General features: G+C 42.3%; 1 protein-coding gene across 1 annotated transcript in view; it reads left to right on the top strand.

Moving 5' to 3' along the window:
* The window catches only part of PRKCE (protein kinase C epsilon), a 667,851-nt gene that overhangs the window by 222,326 nt on the left and 428,735 nt on the right, over positions 1-16,790 (top strand). The window contains 1 exon segment of the mRNA XM_043984305.1: positions 10,906-10,969. Within this exon segment, the coding sequence (XP_043840240.1) occupies positions 10,906-10,969 (64 nt within the window).

Genomic DNA, 16,790 nt, shown 5'->3' with positions numbered 1-16,790 from the left:
AGTATTTATTGAATGACTCAAGGCTAGGTATTCTGCTGGTGCTGAGGATATAGACACAAAACCTTGAAGGAGGTTACAGTCTTTTGGGAAGGAAGTCACATGGTGCAAGGGATCACTAGTTTTCCCAGCACAAACTCAAATTGGCTCTGCATACGTTTTTTGTTTTTTTTTTAATTTTTAATTAATTTATTTTTTGTGAGGCAATTGGGGTTAAGTGACTTGCCCAGGGTCACACAGCTAGTAAGTGTCAAGTGTCTGAGGCTGGATTTGAACTCAGGTCCTCCTGAATCCAGGGCCGGCACTCTATCCACTGCACCACCTAGCTGCCCCTCTGCATACGTTTTAATAAGGCAGACATCACCAGAGACATCCAGGCTGTGGCTCAGGTGGTCTTTAGGGAATCAAATCAGTAATAACTTGCAGCCTGAAACAGGTAACCATTCAATTAGGGGATTTAGCTTCATTAATTCTGTTGTCATCTTTTAAGGTAAATAGACATCCAGAAAAGGCCCTCATTAGAGAGAAGAAAGGGAAAGATTAAGTGATCAGCATACCTTTTAAGTAGGGATTTGTCAATTCCTCAGGAAAAGAGAGAAGGCCCTGAGAGGGTTGAGTCTCCTTCGGGTGAGGAGTGGGGAGAGAGAGAGAAAGGGAACCTTTAAGGATAAGTTGATCAGCCACAGGACTGAAGGAGGTGATGGAAGGTATTTAAGTCAAGAACCCGCCCCAGAATGGTTTCTGGCCCAACCACCTTGGATCAGACTAGAGTGCAGTAGCTTAATGAAAATGAGGGAAAAGATGGATAAGAACCGGAGTGGTCATTGACTCTGCCTTCTTTCTTCCCAGGCCTCTAAATTTGGGAGGTGTCAAAGTAGAATGACTGTATTAGGCTTGGGGTGCTCTGAGTCAAAGTAACTAGAGGTATCAATCAATCAACCAGTAAACATTTATTAATTGCCTTTTATGTGCTAGGCATTATGCTAAGCTCTGTCAATACAAAGTCAGGCAAGACTTTACCCTCAAAGAGCTTACAGTCTAATGAGGGAGACAACATGCAAACAACTACATACAAAGATCTATACAGGAGAAACAGAAAGTAATAAACAGAAGGAAGGTAATAGAATTCAGAGGGATTGGGAAAGTCTTCCTGTTGAAAGGAAAGAAGCTGTGGTGGAGTAGAGGTGGGAGTGGAGGAGTAGGGATGGAGATAGGGGAATCTGGAAGGGTCATGTGGTCATATGAAAGACTGGTTGTTAATGAGATGGCTTAAATAACAAACAAACAAAAAACCCCAACAATATCTGCAAGTTTGCTTTCCATCAGCAACCTAGCCAGTTCTTAATCCTTCTATTTTCTGGAGGAGAAAGCTAGAAAAGAAATCTCCTTAACATTGTTTGAGTAGTAGCATCCCCTTACTTCCATTTTGTGTTTTCCAATTCTTAGGCTGCCCCTTACCTCTAGATAGCAGGTAGTTTTCTTGAGTGATATTAAAACTCATAGAGTAGAGTTTTCATAGAGGTAGAGCTGGAAGGGACCCATTTTATAGATGAGGAAACTGATATTAAGTGGTACAGATTGGATTTGAACCAAGGTCCTCCGATTAGAATTCGCATGTTCTCTTCCAGTGTCTGATACTGTGTCTCCTGCATTAAATGTCATCACTGTCACACCTACCCCAGTGACTTCCCATGCTGATAGTCCCATGACAGGACCGAGGGACTTCCTCTTTCATTTCACCAGCGACAACATCTTAGCATTCTATAGCAATCTTGCGTGTGGTGGCTCAAAAGGGATGCCCATGAATGTCTCAGAGGGACCAGCTGCAAAGGCCAGCCGACTCTGCAGGCAGCAGGGAATGTGCTCAGTCACCCACTGAGCTGCACATTTTCCCATGCTTTTTTTCCTTACTCTACAGACTTCACCTGGGTGTGTCAGTGGGAAGGACAGTGCAAAGAGAAATAAACAGTGTGTGAAAAGCTTGCCATCCTAAAAAAAAGCTAGCAGGTCCCAATCTTGTACCATGTCCACTGAGGGCAGGAATGAAGAGGGAGAAAGAAATGAAAAGAGGCTTTGTGAATTCTCTGTGTTAGAGAAACAGGGCAAATCCTGGATAGATAGGCCTCAGGGCTGTTTAGGGAAATCCTTTGTCTTTAGTGGTGGGGGGGTAGAGGAAGAAGTCAGGAGAGACAAACCCAGATTTATCTTCTCCATCTATATACATTTGGACCCCCAGCCTGGATTTTTCACCTGTTCCTTTTGCCTACTCAAAATTTACTCATCCCTCAAGGCCCTTCAAAAATCCAACCCCCTACCCCCCCAAAAATCCTACTTCTTGCAAAGCTAGATGATATAGTGTTGGCCCTGGAGTAAGGAGGACCTGAGCACATAGTAGGTGGTTAATTAATGCATGTTGATTGATTGATTGGAGATCCCAGTATTTAACAAATTGAACTAAATTAGGCCCAAGGACCACCAGTCCTAACAGCCTGGAACCTGATCATTATGCCTTAGGCCCCTTGGCCATTCTTTCCTTCGACCCTGTTCACAATCCAAAGAGCTTTTCTTGTTGCAAGTATGCATGATTTATTTGCGGGGGTTCTTCAGTTCCTTCCGCATGAATCACAGCGGAAGACTTTCTTGGAATTGATAAAGTAACCACGTAGTAGCACGTATGTATTGGCCTTTTCTCACGAAGACGTTATTGACCCACCATCAGGGAGACGATGGCCTCTTAGGTGCTTTCTCGCTAGTAAGTGTGTGAAGTTTGGGTTAATTCACTAGCATCCTTACATTGATGACTTACATTGATGAGATGGAACATGACTGGATCTGATTCTGTGGAACCCAATCTATCTGTGTGAGAAGCAACAGGGTTTGCTCAGGGTTGAAATCCAGGACATTCCGCCAACTAGAAAACTACATATTTGACATTATCTCTGTTCTGATGTATGGGACAGCCAAGTGGTGCAGTGGATAGAGCCTCAGGCCTAGAGTCAGGAAGACCTGAGTTCAAATCTGGCTTCAGACATTTACTAGCTATCTTAGGTTCTCTGTGACATTCCATCTCAGAAACCCACAGATTCCCTTATTCAGAAATCATGGCCCTGGTGTGAGGCAGTATGGTGTGGTAGAAAGACCCTGTGTGTGCCAGATGTAATTAGCCCCCAAATCTCTTCCTCATCCTACATGAAGCTCTATCTTACTGTTCGGCTACAGCTTGGTTTTACCCCTTTTTACCTGTGTGACCTTGGACATATCACTTAACTTTTCTGTGCCTCAGTTTACTCATCTGTAAAGTATGGCATTGAACCGCATGATCTCTAAAGTATCTTCTAACCTCTAAAGCTGCTTCCAACCCTACATCTGTGATCCTACTTGAGCTCATACAATAAATATTTCACTCAGTCCCTATTTCTAAGAGAATTTATTTCTAATAAATAAATAAAGCATGTTCTTATTTGCAACAGTGATTTGCATATGGTTTCTACACTTATCTGTTCACGGTCTAAAGATGTCCCAGTCAGTCACATTTCCTTAGATGTTTCGGTTCACATTATGGAAATTGTCTACATATATTTTTAAACAATTTTTTTTAGCAATGGGGGGATGACAGTTATTTAATTCTCACATACTAGGCATAAAATATTTAAAAGATTCCCAAATAGTCCTTCTCACCAGCTTTCTTACAAACTATATGTTTACTAAATAATTCTTGGTCTCATAAAAGGAGTTCGTAAATAACTATAAGCTGAATAGAGTCAGTCTTGCCCCTATGCATGCCAGATGTGCTTAAAGGGGTCATACCCCAAGCCCAAATCTCTTCCTCAACCTACTGGAAGCCTTTACTAAGCCCAGTGACCTTGTCTAAAATCTCTGCAACTATAGATTCCGCTGAGTTCAGTTTTCTTTAAAATGCAGACATCCTTAACCAGGTGGCTGAAGGAGGGTGTTGATGTGGCAGGCATTTGTTCCTCAGGGTAAATTAATTTTGCAGATTAGTTTCACCCTAAAATACCTAGCTGAGATCTAGGCTCATTGCGCCCCAGCAGGTCATCCCTTCCTACCCCAGCATTTTATAGATCAGTCACTTTTAGAAATGGGACTTCTGATGAAGGTTGGTTTTACAGTTGGGGTGCAGTGTGGGGAGGGCAGCCAGAAGTAGGGACCATAGCGTAGGCAGTAAAGTAGGTAGACGTAAAGTAGGCAGCCACAGTGAAACCTTTGAGTTCTTGAGGGTGTTGCTTTCACAACATCATCCAATGTGAGCATTCTCCTAGTAGTGGCACCTCTCAGAGACTCAGTTTCCTCACCTATAGAATGAGGGACTAGACTAGACAATAGCAATCCCTTCCAGCTTCAACACTCATCACTAGTCTGTTTTTTTTTTTTGTTGTTGTTGTTGTGTTTTTTTTTTTTTTGGGGGGGGGGGCCGGTAAAGGTTAAGTGATTTGCCCAGGGTCACACATCTGGTAAGTGCCAAGTGTCTGAGGTTGGATTTGAACTCAGCTTCTGAATCCAGGGCCAGTGCTTTATCCACTGCGCCACCTAGCTGCCCCCAACTACTCTTTCTTTCTTTCTTTCTTTCTTTCTTTCTTTCTTTCTTTCTTTCTTTCTTTCTTTCTTCCTTCCTTCCTTCCTTCCTTCCTTCCTTCCTTCCTTCCTTCCTTCCTTCCTTCCTTCCTTCCTTCCTTCCTTCCTTCCTTCCTTCCTTCCTTCCTTCCTTCCTTCCTTCCTTCCTTCCTTCCTTCCTTCCTTCCTTCCTTCCTTCCTTCTTTCTTTCTTTCTTTCTTTCTTGGAGTTTTGGTGTGTGTTTTATTTATGTGTTTATTTGCTCACACTTTGGCCCATAAGCTAAAACCTGCTTCTCTTTCGATGAGTGAAGACTGACCAAACTCAGAGAACCCTTTAAGGTCATTAGAAATCTAATTCTGCCGATCCACATTTGACATAGGACTCCAAAATAACTGACCTGAGAGATTTTACAAAGAAGTGAAACCATTAGATGAGTGGTTCCCAGCCCAACTGATATTACTGACAAGTAAAATAGTTGATATTCTACCTAAGAATATTTCTATAAATCTCTACACTCCTCCCATCCTCCCCCCTCCCCCTGTATTCAATTACTATTGAACTTCTCCAAGAATTGTGATCTTAGATCGCCTTTTCCTCCTTCACTTTGATTGGTTTCCTCCCCCCACCCAGTTTTTAAACACTTTTATTTAAACTTTTGAGTCCCCAATTCTATTCCTCCTTCCCTCCTTCCCCCACCTTCCCCTCCCTGAGATGGAATAATGAGCAGTAAGCCCAGAAAGGTAGGCTGGAGTCAAGCCTGACATGCCAGGCAGAAGAGTTTGTGTTTATCCCAATTATTATTATAATGCCTTGGCTTTCTTCCAAAGAACAACATCTGTGTAAAACCACATGCTGGCACACAGAGTTTAAAAGGTAATACTATTCATTGACATTAAAAAAAGAGAGGGGCAGCTAGGTGGTGCAGTGGATAAAGCACAAGCCCTGGATTCGGGAGGATCTGAGTTCAAAATCCAGCCTCAGACACTTGACACTAGCTGTGTGACTCTGGGCTAGTCATTTAACCCTCATTGCCCCACAAAACCCCCCAAAAAACAAAAAACAAAAACAAAAAAAAGAAAGAAAAATGTTCCTATTAGGTTATACAGCAGATAGAGTGATGGACCTGGAATCGGTCAGGAGGACCTGAATTCAGATCCTGATCAGACAATTGTGTGACCCTGAGCAAGTCACTTAGCCTTTTTGTGCCTTAGTTTCCTCATGGGTAAAATGCAGATAATAATGGCAGCTACCTTAAAGGATTATTATGAGGATCAAATAAAACCACATATGTAAGGTTTGCTTTGCAAACCTCGTTAACAATTGGGACTGACTCTCTATGCTATTTGGTATTTTGACTTCAGTCTTTAAGAAGGGTTTAGTCGAACATTGACGTGTGCCCTGAACATACTGGGCTCTCAATCTCTTTCCTCAGGGAGTTTGTGATTTTGGTAGAGACATGATGTATATATAGAGATCACCCAAATAGAGGATAATGTAAATCATTGAGAGGTGACTGGGAAATGTCTCTTGTCATTTCATCATGTTTTCATGACCTCTTAAAGAGGAGAAGAGAGGTAAACAGAGCAGTGGATTTCCCATTTTTATGTAGTCATCAGCATTCCCTCCTGATCCAGGCATAGGGTAAAAAGCTGAAGACTGCTTTTCCAACTGATGGAGTCAGAGGCAAAATGTGTGTTGTTGTTGTTGTTGTTGTTATTGTTGAGTCCTTTCAGTTGTGTCCAACTCTTCCTGATCCCATTTGAGGTTTTCTTGGTAAAGATACTGGAGTGATCGGTCATTCCCTTCTCCAGCTTATTTTACAGATGAGGAAACTGAGGCAAACAGGGTTAAGTGACTTGCCCAGGGTCACCCAGCTAGTAATTGTCTGAGGCTGGATGTGAATAAAATAGAGCAGTTTGGAGAACAATGTCTCCTACTCTTGTTAAGCCATTGATTTATTGGGCTTGAAAAAGGCATCCACAAAAGTGGTTTTATCCTCATTACAAATCCTCAGGACCAGTTTTGCCTTTAAATGTTTAGGTAAATTCCATTCAATCTACTGTAGTTCCACAAACATTCACCTGACTACTCTGTTGATACACGAAGGTGAGACTGTATACAAGACCCGCCCTCATAGACCACATGATCCACTGGGTCCACTGAGAACAGAAGCAGATACCTTTGTAAGGCTAAATGTCATCTCTACTCTTTGGAAAGTGTAACAATCAGCCTGGGGCCAATGTTGCTGTATTGAGTGAGGGCTCTTGGAGGGGCTGCCCATGGTGTACATCGTGGGCACTCCAGTGGGCGATGAGAAAGCTGTCAGCTTTGCCCCGATTTAGTGGTTCAGCCACACCTGAGGACCCTCTTAGGTGAAGGGCAGTTCTTCGATCTGAGTGCCTGATTCATATAACCAAGAAAGTGCCTTCCAAAGCCTTACTGTGTTATCTGTGTTTGTATCTTCTTTTGTCAGACTGTAAGCTTCCTGGAGGCTGAGACAGTATCTTATCTGAACTTTGTATATCTTATCTACATACAGTAGGAGCTTCATAAATGTTGAGTAACTGAATATTTGCTAACCGTGGCAGCTAACACTTCCAGACTTACTGGGTTTCCTTATTTCCTTATTGATGATTTTGTCAGTTGAGTGCTAAAAGCACTTTCTTCCCTCCTTTCCAAGGAATCCTTCAAATTTACAAATGTGGCATGGGACAGAAAAAGTTAGGAAGGTCTGATAGAAAGACAATTGATGAGTCTTCAGAATTGGGGAAGGGGCACTGGAATGTAGGTTGTCTTTGGGGAACTCCAGGGAAAAGGGTAGGGGAGGATGTGTGGGTGGAAGATGAAGTGACAGTAAATACCTTTATGAACAGGTTAAAAATCCCCAAACAGAGCAGTGTCTTTAAAAGCTTTAATATGGGGGCGGCTAGGTGGCGCAGTGGATAAAGCACCAGCCCTGGATTCAGGAGGACCTGAGTTCAAATCCGGCCTCAGACACTTGACACTAGCTGTGTGACCCTGGGCAAGTCACTTAACCCCCATTGCCCCGCAAAAAAAAAAAAGTGAAATTAAATTTCTGTTAAAAAAAAAAAGCTTTAATATGTGAAGATCTGCTATTGAGCTCCTCTCCACTCATTTCAGTGGGTCTAGGAGAAATCTTGCTTAGTGGCATGAGGTTGAGACTGTTGGTTAAGGGGAGGCTTTTCCTTGGATTTACACTGTCCACTGTCTTGTCTTTCCCTTTTCTCATGAATAACTGAGTTACCAATAACACAAGTGCTATACATATCTAGGAAAAGTATTTCCTAAGTTATTACTGTTTTCCAGATATTGTACTGAACCCTGCGCAAACAAATAAAATCCAGCAAGACAGTCCCTAGAGGAGGAAGACAGTATATAAAGATCTGGAAAAGGAAGTGGGAGAGGGGGGATGCTTGCATTGGCACCCTGCAGAGGGGGCTGGGCAGTTTTGTGGCAAGCAAGATAAGGTGATTAATGGAAGGAGGAGGAGCATGCACAGGGTGGGATTTGAAGGTTGGGGGAATGGAGGGGAGAGTGTAGGCAACATAGAGATAGCTAAGGTACAAGCTCACCAATGGAGGGAGGAGAAGGATGCAGAGGAGGAGTGCAACATTAGGGGTGGGGTGGAGTATATGAGGTGAAAATGAAGACTAGAATAAAGGCCACATAGTGAAGAGATGGTGGAGAGGTCATATAGTATGCGAAGGAGCTGGCTCTAGTGGGTTAGTCTCTGGTATTCATCTTTAAATGTTGTTTGTCATTATAGTCAGGGTCACTTAGAGGCTAGGGGTTTGAAATAATTATAATAAATCCTCTCAACTATCTTTCCTGAGGGAGCCAGATCTAATTTTTTTCTGAGTCTTTGGGAATTAGAATTAAAAAGGACCTTAGAAGCCACCTAATCCCAAGCCCTCGTTTTACAGTTGAAAATGAGAACCATCGAGGTGACACAGGTAGATAGATACCCAAGGTCACAGAGCCTCCAAATTCATTCCTCTGTCCACAGTATCCTGTTCTGATGTCATCCTTGAATAGAATTTGTGATTAGATTGTTTTAGGCATGAAGTAGCATAGCATCGTATCATTCACATTATATGTCTGTTGTCCAAGGGTTTCTGCTAGAAAAATAATATTAAATAGCTTAATTGCCTTGGATCGGGCCATTATTACGGTTTCCTCAGTTATACATTAATTTAGCTGGACAGGGCAGTATAGAGTCCTTATTTGAAACCATTTGCTCTAGTGGGCTGCAGTGTGTATTGGCCTGCCTTGTTTTCAGCTTGGTTAATTGTCTTCTCTCTCTGCCTCTTGCTGTCTTTCTCTCTGTCTCTGTCTTTCTGTCTCTATCTGTCTGTCTGCCTGTCTCCATAACAGAGGAACGATGGTCCAACCCTAACCCTAACTCTCTGCTTTAGCCACTTTCATCTCCTCAGTCTCATTGATAGAAACATTCTGCAACCCAATTGGCCAATGTACCCTTGGTCTCTGTCATATACTTTGTCTTGGCATTGAGGGTGATATAAGAAAATATGCTTCCAAACCCTTCTCTTGAATCTACAGCTGCCAAATGGATGCTCCTGAAACCTACTACTACTACTAGTACCTACTACTCAACAACTTTCAATGGCTTCATTTTGTCTCTATTTACAGAATCCTTTTTCCTGGCATTCAAAGCCTTTCAAAGACTGGCTGTCTTTTACCCTTCTCTTCAAATTGGCCTGATAGCTATTCCCTCTACATGACAGATCATCTCATATATCTATGCTTTTGTGTACTTGCTTCCCCCTTGTTTAAAATGTGGTCCATTTCATACTTCTATCACATAAAATTTCTGAATTCCTTCAAAGCACATCCTCAGTTCCCTGATCTTTCATGTTTATTAGCAGTAGAACCTTCACTCCGTGAGACAGGCAGTTTCATTTCTATCTTTGCATCCCCCAGCTTCTAGCATATGGTAGATAGAGGAGGGGCTTAAGAAATATTTGTTGAGTTGAATTGAAAAAACATGGTCTTTGCCTATCACCAGCTTAATAGTCTAGTTCCCAGCTAATGTCCGGGAACCTGTTAGAGAACAGAGCAAGGCAGAATGCTGTTCAGCAGCATCAGGTACCTGGTACAGCTATAGGAATTCAGATAAGGTTGGGGAGGGATCAGTGTGGGCTGGAGTAATGAAGGATGAGTAGGACATCAAGGCAAATTTGGGCTAGCTGGCAGGAAAAACTTCTTAGCATTAGAATGATACAACAGTGAGATGGACCATCCAGGGGAAGCCTCTGAGCAAAAAAGCTAGATGATGGTTTGTTGGTTAAAGTAGAGAACCAAGATTTTTTAGGTCATGGGATGAACTGCGTAGCTGCCGGGATTCCTTGCAGCTCAGAAATCCTCTGATTCTGGGACACAGAGAAGGTGCTCTGGAATTGGGGGTGTAGCATCCCATGCCTCATTGCTTCTAGAAGCATCCCTGGTGCGTGATCAGCCTCAAAGCCTGATTCCTCTCTTCTCTAATACCATAACCCCAGCAGAACCCATGCCTGAGATTTGGAAAACAAGGGAAAAGTTCTCTTTGAAGCAGCAGGAGATTCTCCCATTTTTGTGTGTTCCAGCTATTCCTCACTCATGCCATGCCAGTACCCACCTCCATGTATGGTTTTTTCCTCCTTCCATTCCCTTTTTCCTCAGCCTAGATAATTCCTGCCCATTCTTCAAGGCTCAGAACTGCCATGAAATTTCCTATAACCCCTTCAACCAACATTGACATGTTCATTATTTCCCTATAGTAAGTGTCAAACAACTTAGCATTTAAATATTCTCTTATGAGTATCTGTCATGCCTCTTCAATCAGAGTGACATTTTCTTTGAGTTCAGGGTCTGCGCCTTATTCTTCTCTTGTAAATCCTAAAGCCCTCTACACAGACTTGGCCACACAGTAAATCCTTGTTGAATTATGACGTGGCTGTGGGAAGGTCAGCATGAGCTTGGGACTTGGAGCAAGAATGATCTGGGTTCAGATCTTGCCTCTTATACTTACTAGCTGTGGGACCAGGGACAAGGCACTTAGTAACCTCTCAACACCTTAATTTCCTCATGTGTTAAATAGAAATAGTGCTACATGAAATGCCTACCTTGCAGTGTTGTTGAGCCTCAAAAAGCACACTGAATGCAAAGGGCTTTGTGAAACAGAGATCCATATAAATGTCTGTTATTACAGTTGCCCTGAGTTTAAATATAGTTGGTGATGTCAAATCATATATGGAAAGCAGGCCATGCTCAGAAGCTCATTAATAAAGTCTCCCATTCTTTTCTTAATTGCAGATTGATTTGGAACCAGAAGGAAGAGTATATGTGATAATCGATCTCTCTGGGTCATCAGGTGAAGGTAAGAGATCTTGGCATTTTATCTCCTCTGCTCCCAAGTTGGTGTGCTCCAAAAGGGAAGTTTTTTGTCTTCAGTGTTGCTGAGACCTGGCAAAGCAATATTTAATCCCATTCTGTTGATGTTGCAGGGGTGGGGGGGTGGATTTGAATGCTTGGGCCTGGATACTAGAAGGTAAAAGCCATCTGTCTACCTGTTAACTCTCTCAGAGAACAGGGATTATTTTGATTTACTAATCTGCTTTACCAAGAGAAACTGATGGAAATTGGAGTTACTCTAGTGTTTTTGTAAGGCAAGCTTGAAAGAAACGATCATTTCTCACTGTTCACACTTATGGTTTTTGGTGTTTGGAGTATCTGGGTTTTCAGAAGTGAAATGACTAAGTCACCAATATCTATAGTTACACTTGCATATTTACATTTGAATTTCTGTAGGAGCATTCCTTAGAGGCAGGGCAAACAAACTGACCTTGTCTTATATGTGACCATAAGCAACTGAGTGTTAGTTTGTGGAGAAATTTCCCAGATTCCCAGTTGTCGACGGATAATGGAGAAGAATGGTGATTTCCTGGCTCAAGGTTGCTTTGTTCTTCCTCTTTTCTGCTCCCAGTTTTCTGGGTCTCTTAGGTAATTTATTCACTTTTTAACACCTGAGGTTTTATGTTGGGAGTGAGAATGAAATCAAGGGAACTATGTGAAACCAAGCCAGACACTTTAGCTCTATCTTAATATATCTGATCAAAAGGTTCTTTGGAAGAGTAAATTGGGCTATAGCCCTGTTTAGAGATTAGAATTATTTAGGCTGTCTCACCTCCTATTCTCCCTGAAAATTGTGGGAAAGAGGCATTGGCTGTGTTGTCACAAAGGAAAAATTTGGTGTCAATGAGTTAATTTTAGTGGTTAAAGAAATGGGGTTGGTACTGAAATAGGAAAGTCACAGAGGACTCCACACCCTTCTTCAAAGTCAATTTTGAGAGAGTCTCTGTGGCCAGACTGAGATAATTAAGTTCATAGACAGACTACCACACCCACATAATCTATTCTTTTCCCTTTTAGGGGAAAAAAGTAAGAGTGGGTGAGTGTGTGACACACACACATATATGTATATGATAAAAGAAGGGAAGGAAGGAAGAAAGAAAGAAACAAGCATTTATTAAATACCCAAGGAAAGACAGTCTCTACCCTCAAGGGACTTACATTCCAATGGGGAAAGACACCTCAAAGTCAGTTGCAATGTGGTGGTGGTGGTGGTAAAGCAGGAGGAGTGAAGATGCCCAGAACACTTTTGAAATCCAGAAGCTGGGAAAAGGGCTGACAGGGGAATGAAAGCCACATTGGGCCCATCCACAAAACTGAGGCCCCAGGAGAAACTCACCAAGGGGAGAGGGGAGTCTTATGGAAGGATATTCCAGGTTAAGAAAGCCACGGAAATAGTTGGATGTCCCAGGGTGAGGAGACCCCAGGTTCTGGGAGAAGTTCCAGCAAAGGACAGCAACAGAGACATGCTTCTGAATTCTGTAAGGCAGGAAAAGGGCCTGCAGGGGGAAGGAGAACCTAAGAATTAGGGAAGCATCCATAGTTAGTGGGCAGAGCACTGGCTTGGGCCTCACAAAGCTCTGCTACTAAATCACTGGGTATATATGGCCAAACCCCTTGGCACCTCTGAGTGTCAGCGTCCTCATCTGTAAATTAGAAATGATGCTGACATCTATAAACTGTCTTTTCTATTTCCAAAACACTTCAAAGTTTTTGAGCATTTTTCACACATATTATCCCATTTGAGCTTCTCAATAACTTTATGAGTTAAATCATCTCCATATTTCAGATAAGAAAACTGAGTCTCATAGAAATAAAGTGATTTGTCCAGGCTTATGCAGCTGGTAAATATCAGTGACCAAAATTGAACCAAGTTCTTCCTGATTGCTGCACACTAGTACACTTTATTCCCCCCTGTTGTTTGTCCTTCATACCCAAAGAGGACCGTGACATCAGGGTGATATCATGACCTGTACTGAATTGGATGTAAGTGAGGGAGGGCTGTGCAAAGGTCACTGACCTCACTCTTTCCTCCAAAGCCATCTGGGTCCAGTGGCCAGATATACATCAGGATGACTGGAGATGATTCTGGATGTTTAAGCAATTGGTGTTAAATGACTTGCCCAGGGTCATACAGCTAGTGTCTGAGGTGAAATTTGAAATCGGGTCCTCCTGACTTCAAGGCCAGTGCCCTATCCATTGTGCCACCTAGTTGCCCTGCCCCTCTGTTAACTAAAGAGGGGTGGGGTATGGAACTGGGCGATTATTAAGGTTCCCAACAAGCTTTGAATTGTTGCTGTTCTATGTGAGTAGATGCAAGGGGAAAGAAGGAACCAGTTAATCTGAGGTTTCCCAAAGGAACTTGGACAAATGATGCCTCTCTCAATGGTGTCTGCTGATTTTCCTTTGGCTAATTAATCATCTGATTTTCAACATGTGCTGTATTAATTCAGAGTAATTCAGTGACCGCAGGGGATGATGGAGGGGCAGGTGAGGAATCATTGTGAGAATTAATCAAGCCTTTACCAGACCTCCATTACTGGGGATGAGTTGTAAACTTCAACATTTTCACCCAAATCAGTCATTTGCATTTTCTGCTCTTTGCTGCAGTTGCCATTGCTGGCTTATCTCCTGTATTTTCAACTATAAAGAGTGTGATGCGGGGCAGCTAGGTGGCACAGTGGATAGAGCACTGGCCCTGGATTCAGGAGGACCTGAGTTCAAATGTGGCCTCAGACACTTAACACTTACCAGCTGTGTGACCCTGGGCAAGTCACTTAACCCCAATTGCCTCACTAAATTAAAAAAAAAAAAAGAGTGTGATGTAAGCTATCCCAGAAAATGGAATGTTGTTGATCATGGTCCTGTGCCATTCCCTATTTCCCCATTCTTCCTCCCCCCCCCCAATTCTGAGAAAACTAAAGATTCCTATAGGCTGTGTGAGCTTAGACTCCAGCTAGACATCAGCCATGCAAAATTAATCACTTACCCATTCCCTATGTAAACTGCAGTCAAGTAGATAATTAAATATACATTTTCTATGCCGAGAAATTACGCTAGTATATATTCAGCTGTATATTTACTCTGGGAACTTGAGAAATCAAATAGGAGGGCAGAGTTTTAAATTTTGTATAAAGCAATGGATGGCAAGATTCTACTTGACCAATAAGGAAAACACATTTGCTTATAACTGGAGGGAAAAGACAGTCAGACAGATAAATAAATTACCAACAATTGATTTCATTCCTGCTCCTACTTCTCATTGCCACATTAATGGCTAAGATGATTTCCATTTGGCTCGGTTCTTTGTGAATTTTTATCTCTTCCATCTTATGAAAATACTCCTTGCCCTGGACATGCTGACAGATGCTAGAATCAGCAAAGAGCTAACAGGTGTTGCTTTCCAGAAAAGAAAACTTTCAGTCCCTCCTCCCCTTTCTTGCTATTTCTGAAATCCCAGCCGGGATCAAGATCCCAGCAATCGGAAGGAGAGAGAACTTTCAGTTTTTTTAAACTTTAGCTTCTTATCTCATTGTTTTCTGTTTGTTTTTCCATATTAACTCCATGTGACCCAGGAACTTTTCGGCCCCGGGTGCCCACCGTGGGGTTTGTTTGCAGAAGGACAGCAAGACAAGGCTGGGAGCTAGTGAGTGTTGGCGGTGGGGGAGTGGGTGTAATTGGTGATCTGTGAAGAATCTAGATTTAAACACAGTCACAACAGATTAACTTTTTTACCTTTACCTTTTTTTTTTTTTTTTTTTTGCGCGGAGCAATGGGGGTTGTGACTTGCCCAGGGTCACACAGCTAGTAAGTGTCAAGTGTCTGAGACTGGATTTGAACTCAGGTACTCCTGAATCCAGGGCCACTGTGCCACTTAGCCACCCCCTTACCTTTACCTTTAACCTATTTTTGGACAAAAATCTTGGATCACTGCACAGGATATGTACATATGTGAAAGAAAGGGAGTCAGTGTGCTATTGTGGAAAGGGCATTGACCCAGGAGGCAGAGGACTTGAGTTCAAATCCCACGCCTGATGTGTGGGTGAATTATAGGCATGTCACTCAAACTCCAGGGGCCTCGATTTCCTCATCTGTAAAATGAGGGGGTTGGACCAGATGATCTTTGACTTTGTGACTGTAAGCAAGTCACTTAAACTCTATGAGCCTCTAATTTCCTTATCTGTGAAAAAGAGGATTGGATTAGATGGTCTTTGGGGTCCTTTTCATATCTGAATCTATATAGAATACAAGCATATGTCAAAAGAAGAAATATCACACAATGAAAGACCCCAGTGAGTGTACTTTGCACAAAGTGGAAATGGAGATAGAGCTGAGTTGGATTCTGTTCACAGCTCTTTTGTTCTGTCATCACTTAATAATTAACTTGAATCAACCCTCCTAGCTTAACAAATGGCCGTCAATAGAAAAACCCATCTATATTCCAAAAACATCAGGATACATATAAATTTACAGTTGTCTGGCAGAAGGTATTCAAGTGAAGGTGTGTACATAATACGTCTCTCTCTTTTCTCCTCTGCTTGGAACATTTTTTTTTTCTCATTTGTTGCAGAGAGCCCAAGTGTTTTCAGTTCTCTAGAGCTGAAGGGAATGTTATTTTTAGCTGTCTAAGACAATTGTGAAAGGCAGCTTAATATAATAGCCTGACTGCTGGACCCAGAGTCAGAAACCTTGGGTTCAAATACCACCTCTCACCCTTACCAGCTGTGACCTCTGACTCCCTGTGCCCATAAGCAAGTCACATAGATTCTCTGAGCCTCAGAGAACCCTCTCATACTTATCAATTAACTTAGAGATTTGGCAATCTTTGGTATGTGGAGGATGTCTCCACTTAGGGCCTTAATATATCATATGCACTAATAGAGTATTATATCTTGGGGAGTTTTTAAAAAATAACATTTCCGGTTAATTGATTGACTATTCTTTCATTAAACATTTGTTAAGCTCCCCCTACGTGTGAGCCTCCATTCTAGGTATTGGACAACAAAGATAAAGGGGTATCTCAGAGATTTTTATAGTCTGTCCACCCAGGGAGGTAAGCTGAATACACCCACCAGTATAATACAAAACAGAATATGATGAGTGAGTGAACAAATGGCACCCATGGTGCTCTGGGCTTCCATAGACTGGGAAGATCTTGTCCACGGGTAGAGAATCGTGGAAATTCTCATGGATGAAGTAAGATTTTCATTCAGTAGCATTGAAAAATATTTATTGCTCTGATAGGAGCCAAGGGAGCTAGAAATATTGGGTCCTTGCCCTCAGGTACCTTATAATTTTGGGGTCACATACTAAGACGGTACACAAAATAATACCAATTAGTACAGAGATGACTACATAAGAGGGGTATTAGATAGCTTTGTGGGGCAGTGGATAGGCCACCAGATCTGGAGTCAGGAAGACCTGAGTTCAAATATGTTGTTGTTAGACATTACTAGCTGGGTAAGTCACAACTGTTTTCCTCAGCTTCCTTATCTTTTTTTTTTTTAGTGAGGCAATTGGGGTTAAGTGACTTGCCCAGGGTCACACAGCTAGTAAGTGTTAAGTGTCTGAGGTCGGATTTGAACTCAGGTCCTCCTGACTCCAGGGCCGGTGCTCTATCCACTGTGCCACCTAGCTGCCCAATTAGATTCCTTATCTGTAAAATGGGGCTAATAACAGCATCTACCTCCCAACAACAGAGTCTTGGGAAAGTGTCAAAACTCCCAATGGTTGTTTTAAAGATCAAATAAAATCTTTCTTTTAGCACAATGCCTGGCACGTGGTAAATG

This window comes from Dromiciops gliroides, chromosome 2 (genome assembly GCF_019393635.1).
Source record: "Dromiciops gliroides isolate mDroGli1 chromosome 2, mDroGli1.pri, whole genome shotgun sequence".
Classification (NCBI taxonomy): domain Eukaryota; kingdom Metazoa; phylum Chordata; class Mammalia; order Microbiotheria; family Microbiotheriidae; genus Dromiciops; species Dromiciops gliroides.
This window is presented reverse-complemented; position numbering and strand designations above follow the sequence as displayed.